Raw genomic sequence first — 6869 nt, forward strand, 5'->3', positions numbered from 1 at the left:
CTTGGCACCAATCCTCCAGGCCAGGGAACCAAGAAGCTGTACAGACAAGGCTGCCAGGACATGGCACACTAGCACAGACGGCCCCAGGCTGTACATCTCTCTAGTGTCCATGACCCAGACAACAGTGCTGGGATAGCCCTGCAGCCCAGTGCTCTGAGGGCAGAGCAGTGTCAAGACCTGACGTGGCTCCATCATGCAGCAAAGCTACAGCTGCTTGGTAGCAGCTGCTCTCTGCAGGACAATTCCCGGGCCACAATGGCCTCGGTTGTGGAGAGGACACAGCTGGCTCCCTCAGGACGGTGGCCCTTCTAGGACAGGAGCTGGAGCAATCTTAGGATGGCTGGCTGATTCCATCTCTACCACCTTCTGAGAGGGAGGGATCACACAGTCCTCTCTAAGGTGAATAAGACACACTTAGGTGACCTACTCAAAGTCACCTAGACTTTTGCCCCGAGCTGGGGTAACAGCCTCTATAGGGCACTGTCGAATAACGTGTTCCTAGGCTGTTGTTAGAATGTACAAGGGCCCCATCAAGGTAAATACACACACACACACACACAAACACACGCACGCACGCGCGCGCGTATGCGCACATACATACACATGGCCTCAACAAGTAAAAGAGAATACTAAAAGTAATTATAAAACAGGTAATCACTAGAAGAAAACTGAAAAACGTCCTCAATACAAGAAAAAGCAAAGAGAGACCAGAGCAAAGCCTAATATGTACATGTTTGTATGTGTGTATACAGAGACACCAAAGAGCTGCAACACAGAGACGATATAATGCAGCCAATGAAAGAAATGGGAAAGACCTAAATACATCAATATGGAGTGATCTATCTCCAGGACATATTATTGAGTGAAAAGAGGAATTTGCTCTTTTCTAAATATCTAAAAAGTCACTTTTTGTGTAAAGAGGACAGAAGGTATGAATATATACAAGTTCACTTATATTTGTGAAAAGAAACACTGAGAGGGTAAATCAAGAGCATAAAAATGGCTACCTACGGGAGAAGGGAAAGGAGAGAGTGGAGATGACAGGGACTGACCCAGACTTATCATCTGGTTTGGGAAATATAAAGATTTGACATATTTAGTAGGGGCAAAAAAAAAAAAAAAGCAATACCTAAAAATTGAAAACAAATGCAAGTAAAGGAACTCAATTACACAGTAAGTTTGTGACACAGGCACATTGCGAAACGATTAACTCAAGTGCCCTTAGGAAAAGCATTTCAATTGTACTCTAAGTCCTTACTTAATGTCGTCAATAGATTCTGATGTATAAAGAAGCCAATTTACCATAAGCTAATTGATATAAACAAGAGTTAAGTTCCTACGGCATCTCATTAACACTGTCATAAAACATTACTCGAGGACCTGTTGTACATTTTTAAAGGAACATGTTCTAAGGAAAAAGAGCTGCACAAAAATATTAAACTTCTCTCAGTGCTCAACCCGCAGCTGTCCCTCAAGATTCTCATTCTGAAGTGATTATACGTGTATACAGTGGAATCATGTATGTGAACAACTGGAGTAGCGTAGGATAAGCAAATAGAAAATGTTGTGAGAAACCAAGTGTTCCAGAAAAGATATAAATAAAAAATCAAAGCAGTAATAAATCCTGAGATAGTAAATGGAAACCGGAAAGAATCAGTATGAATTCTCCCTTCTGCTCCCGAATACGTCTTTCGTAATGTTTCATTGCAAAGATTTAAAAGCAACGATGGCCCAATAGGGGTGAGCACACATGGCATTCAGACTGTGTCTCTAAACGCCACTCTCCACTATAAGCAACCTGCGTTCCCCAAGGAGTGGCTGATGGCAGGTCTGGGATGGGAGGTACATAGATTAAGGAGGACATCCTGCTGGACCAAAAGTCATCAAAAGCTGACGTGTGCTGTCAGAGGGCAGGGAGCCAACAGAGAGGACTCTATCAGCTAAGACAGGATAATTTGAATATGAAAAGACTAATATATATGACTGACAAACACAAATGCACAGTGACACTAAAGAAAAAAAAATAGAACCCTCCTCCATCCCTCAAAAAGGAAAGAAAACTTCAACTCACTGGTTAACATTTGAACTCTTAACTCTACTTTGAAAACTGGTAATTAAAAGGAAAGAGAAGCATTGATCTGCCTCTAGTGCACTGTACTTCAAGGTAACAGACTAGTCCTGGTTGACGATGGAAAGTTCTTAACAGAAAAATCACAGCTCATCAGTGTGGAAGGGAATTAGAACAGAGCCAGTTAGCTCATCTGGTAACTGGAGATGTTCTCTATCACATCCACAGGTGGTGCTAAAGATTAAAGATCAATGTCAAGAATCCAGACAGACCTAATAAACATTTACTCCTCCCTAACTCAGGCCTAGAAGAGCCACGCCCACCTCCTTGTCACTGTCACCTGCGTTAGCACTCTCTGGAGGCTGGCCTGGCGGGGGAAAGAGGCTATTCCCTGTGCTGAGAGCTACAGCTAGAATCGGAGTAAATGGAAACATGTAGAGATGACACCAAGAAAGGAATCAAGCACAGTTTTCAAAAGAATGAGAGCTGCACCAGGCTATTAGGATAGGAAAGTCCCCCATCCTGGCAGTTTTTTCTTCCTTCATGCCACCAGTGCAATGCGACTGCTGTTAGCAACTGCGATCTAGCACAGTGGAGAAAGAAATGCAAAGGAAGTCGACGTCCTTGACTGCACACAATGTGAGTTGACAAAGATCTGAGTGTTCAAAGGCCTAGGCTGTCAGAGGCCCCAAATGCCCCAACATAGCAGTGTAACTCCCCGACAAAGCACCTACTTTGGAGCCATTCAAGAAAAGGGTATGTTTTCAGGGCTGGCCAACTTACCAGGTCACTGCTGACCAGGAAAGCGGAGAGGTCCACTAAGACCCATGTAGGGATCATAAAGAAGACGGCGTGGCAGCCTAAGATGTTCAGGAGCCGGAGATGGTGGATCCGTGAGTCTCTTAATACCTAAAGAGAAAAAACCTCTTTAAAGGCTGATCAACATCTTAAGTGGCAAGAAGGGCTCCAGTTACCCAGGCCCCAAACACAGTGACTGTACATTAACCCTGACATCCAAGTTTGACTGCCAAACCTCCAAGTGCACCTATGATGAGACACGTAGCTAGTGCCCGAAACAAGCACAATGTTTCATGCACAAAGAACCAAGGAAAGAAAAAAACCCCCCAGCAATCCTCAATGCTGGTGAAGCTGCAGTAAAACAGGCAGTCTGAAATCCCAAATTGGTATATAGCTATTTCAGAATACAATCAGGTAAAGTATATCAAAAGCCATAAACATCTCATACTCTCAGATCCAAGAACTGGAAGCCAGTCATGAGGAAATAACCTGAGAGAAAAACATTATGCAGAAAGATGTTCATTACTGTGTTATTTGCAATGAATAGTTGGAAATAGTCTGCATTTGCAATAGAACTGACTGCATTAATTGTGGTACCTGAATAGAGTGTGATTATTACAGGAGTTGAGAGCAATGATTTTTAATGATATGGGAGAATATGATGTTACAATAGTTAAGTGAATAAAGGAAAATTCTAAAGTGTATCTATAATATTACAACTCTAAAATCTGCAGAAAATAGCCCTAGCATTAATGGTTCTCTTTAGGGGACAGTACTGTAAGTTCATTCAATAGCGTGGAAATCCTTAAGCAGGGCGGGCAGGTCTTTTGATATTTCATCTCTAGCACCCACTATAGTGCCTGGCACACAGTAGGTGCTCAATTCTGATTTTTTTCTTTGGGCTTGTCTCTATTTTTCACATTGAACATATGCTAATTGTATAAAAAAAATAAGCGTTTAAAAATTAAACAACAAATAGAAAACCAGCAGAAGGGCAACATGATTTTTTTTTGCTCCAACACTAAGAAATCCCTACTTGGCCACTTTTTCGAATGCTACCCATGTACCCCCCAAAACACCATGCATACCCCAAATGGTGCCCAAATACCTTTTTGGAGAAAATATTCTGAAGTGAGAAGCACAGTGTGGCTGCAAGGGCACTGATGAGCCCCCACATGTCAAATGACAACTCAGTGACAGTGGCCAGCAGGACGCCACTGATGATGGGAATGAGTGACAAGTACACCTGTGGGAGGAGGAAAGAAGGGCTGTCAAGTTGGGCTGCCCAACATAGATACCCAGGGAAAGCCTCAGCCACTCTCCTCCCTCACCAAAAGGACACCTTTGGACAAGAGCATTAGCTGTGACAGTGATGCTCTGGGGGTTAGTGGGGAGGAAGATAATTATCAGAGTATCTGTGGCAGAGCTATGTCACTGTGGGCAGCCCCACTCCCTATACCATTAACCCCATTAAGAGCCCCTGCTCAGGGCCACAGACCAGGGCTGCTCCTAACAAACCTATCCAGCTGCCACCACCAACACACCAAGGTCTGACACCCTGATCCTCCAAAGGACTGGCAGGATCTTTCTTCTAAGATGCAGTTACCCATGGCTAAGACACTGCCTTCTCTTTTCCCCTCGGGTCTCAGTTTACATACCATTCACAATGAGAACTAGCCCCGCCCCGTCAGGTTTCTCTGCTGCGTGTTCCCAGGCACAGAGCTCTCCACCCATTATAAGTGTCCATTACAACATCTGTGTCCCTGTACTTCTTTAGGGCAGGTCCTTGCTCACTGCTCTATCCTGGTGCCCGGCACGCAGTACACATCCAGTTAACTGCTGGCTGAATGAACGAGTAGCATGCCGTGATAGGAGGCCTTCCAGAAGGTCCAAGCTTTCCAGAGCCTGGTGTATGGAATGGTTCCTGAGCAATGCTAGCTAAATGGATCCCAAATTCCAGAGAAATGGGATCCATTTCTGACATATAACTCCTCTGACTCCTTCTACAAAGGACATGCTTAAAGTACTGCGAAGATTTTAGGAGGGGGTGGTGAGGCCCTCCTACTCCCTACCACCCCACACCCCTGCGCAGAGCAAGGGCTCTGAATCCCAGCTCCCCCATTACTGGTTGTGGGCCTCAGATACGTGACTCTCCCCTTACAAGTCCATTTCTTCCCCTAAGATGACCTGCCTTATCTGCCTCACAGGGTGGGTCCATACTTATTCCATCATTACCATTACTCTCCTGCACAGGCCATTCCCAACTGTTTCCTCACTGGTTGAAGTTTCTGGTTCCTTGCCCAACCTGGGTCCAATGTCCCACACAACGGAGAAACCTGATCAATGTGCTGTGATATCGAGTGATGCAGCTGTATCACGGGCAACTCCGACCCTGGAGACTAGTCACATCTGACATCACCCTGGGGGCAGGCAGCAGAGCACACTCTGGTCTTTCAGGGAAAAAGGCTGAAATAAAAAGTCAGCTGGAGGTGGCCCAATTTCTGTAAGTTGATCCAGGGCAGTGCTGTTCTGAGTTACATAAAATACAGGAAAACTGACCACGTAGAAAAGAGGTACTCTGTCCAACATGAAACAACTTCCAGCTGAGACAACAGTTGTCTCACTTTCACGTAAGGACAGAAGCAAGGCTGTCTCTGGCTGAAGCCACAGCTTCTCTTGCCCCAAGCCAGAAAATACCCTGGGCTGACATCTCAAACAGATCCTGGATTGTACCCAAAGCATCTTCCTTATGCAGTCCAGGGTTCTGTGTGTTGCTTTCACTTCCATTCTCAAACATTCTCAATTCCTGGCTGTTTTTATTTTGAAGGCTCTGCTGAATTTTGGCCAAATCAGACTCCTTTGACTAGCATCTCACTTCTGACCCCAGAAACCCCAACCTGACTCCTGTCTCTTGCAAAGAAGTGAAACTCTGTCAAAGTTCTGTTCCAGCAAGAAGTCAGATGTTCCATCCTGGGTCCTACTGGAGGGGTACTGGGTGCCTGGCCAAGGTGAGACCAGGTCATCGACTATCTGCAACCCCGGGCAGGGAATCAAAACAGGGAGGGAAAGAACCTGAGAGAGACGGCTGCATCCAAGAGACCACACAGTCAACAACTCAGGGACACACCCCACACACCAGTGCCCACAACGTGATTTGAAAAAAATTAGCAGCAAAAGGGCCACCAGAGGCATCTAATCCGACTTCCTTTTTTGACAGGAAGCCTGGCAGCCTGCATGCCTGAAGCCTGTACCACGTCACCAGCTGGGCAACAGCCTCTCCTTGCGCCTCCACCTGCCCAGAGCCCTCCTGGCTTACCTTGGTGCTCTGTTTCTCCTTCATGATGATCCGGGACAGGAGGACCACCCAGATGGGCATGGTGGCCTTGACTGCAAAGAGAGGAAACGGGCGCTCACAAAACAGCCCTGGACTTGGGGAACACACTGGGAGCCTGTCCCAACTCTACCGCGGGTTGGGACAGCTTGGCAGCCCCTCGAACCTCTTCACCCTTCTTTCCATGGGACTTCCCCACAAAACCAATAGTTGTGGTCTGCCCCGCTTGGCTCCCAACTCCCTTCTCAGCTTCGCCCTCCCTAGACCCCTGTTCGTGTCTCTCCCCTGCTGACAGCCTTGGCGGGCCCCAACCTGTCATTCTAGGCCGGACACCACCCTCTAGCTGACCGCGGCACCCACCGGTGTGCGCGTAGGACACTGGCACCTTCCAGATGCTGACGTGCGCCGACACCGATGCGAAGTACTTGCCGAAGGCGAGAGGAAGTACATAGCGCGGGTAGAACCGTGGCGGCAACAGCGGGCCGGGCGACGGGTGCTGGCCGGGCCCGGGGCCCGAGACTGGCGGCGCGGGAGGCACGCGCCACGCGCGCAGCAGCGGTGGGAGCCCAGCGCATAGAGCCAGGATGTGGCACAGCGAAACCGTCACGGGGAACGGGAAAGCGCTCAGGATCACCTTGTTAACCACGTTGCCACCCGCGCTCAGCGCGTACC

The 6869-nt window shown here is 47.4% G+C and overlaps 1 protein-coding gene across 1 annotated transcript in view; it reads right to left on the reverse strand.

Moving 5' to 3' along the window:
- SLC35E1 (solute carrier family 35 member E1) overlaps nucleotides 1-6867 on the reverse strand; it is a gene marked incomplete at its 5' end in the record, with an annotated part of 16070 nt that extends 9203 nt beyond the window's left edge. Inside the window, 4 exons of the mRNA XM_006904397.2 lie at nucleotides 2852-2977; nucleotides 3975-4112; nucleotides 6183-6253; nucleotides 6558-6867. Coding sequence (XP_006904459.1) covers nucleotides 2852-2977; nucleotides 3975-4112; nucleotides 6183-6253; nucleotides 6558-6867 — 645 coding nt within the window. The remainder of the gene's footprint in view (nucleotides 1-2851; nucleotides 2978-3974; nucleotides 4113-6182; nucleotides 6254-6557) is intronic.
- Nucleotides 6868-6869: the final 2 nt, after the last annotated feature.

The sequence above is a fragment of the Pteropus alecto genome, unplaced genomic scaffold (assembly GCF_000325575.1).
Source record: "Pteropus alecto unplaced genomic scaffold, ASM32557v1 scaffold160, whole genome shotgun sequence".
NCBI lineage: Eukaryota > Metazoa > Chordata > Mammalia > Chiroptera > Pteropodidae > Pteropus > Pteropus alecto.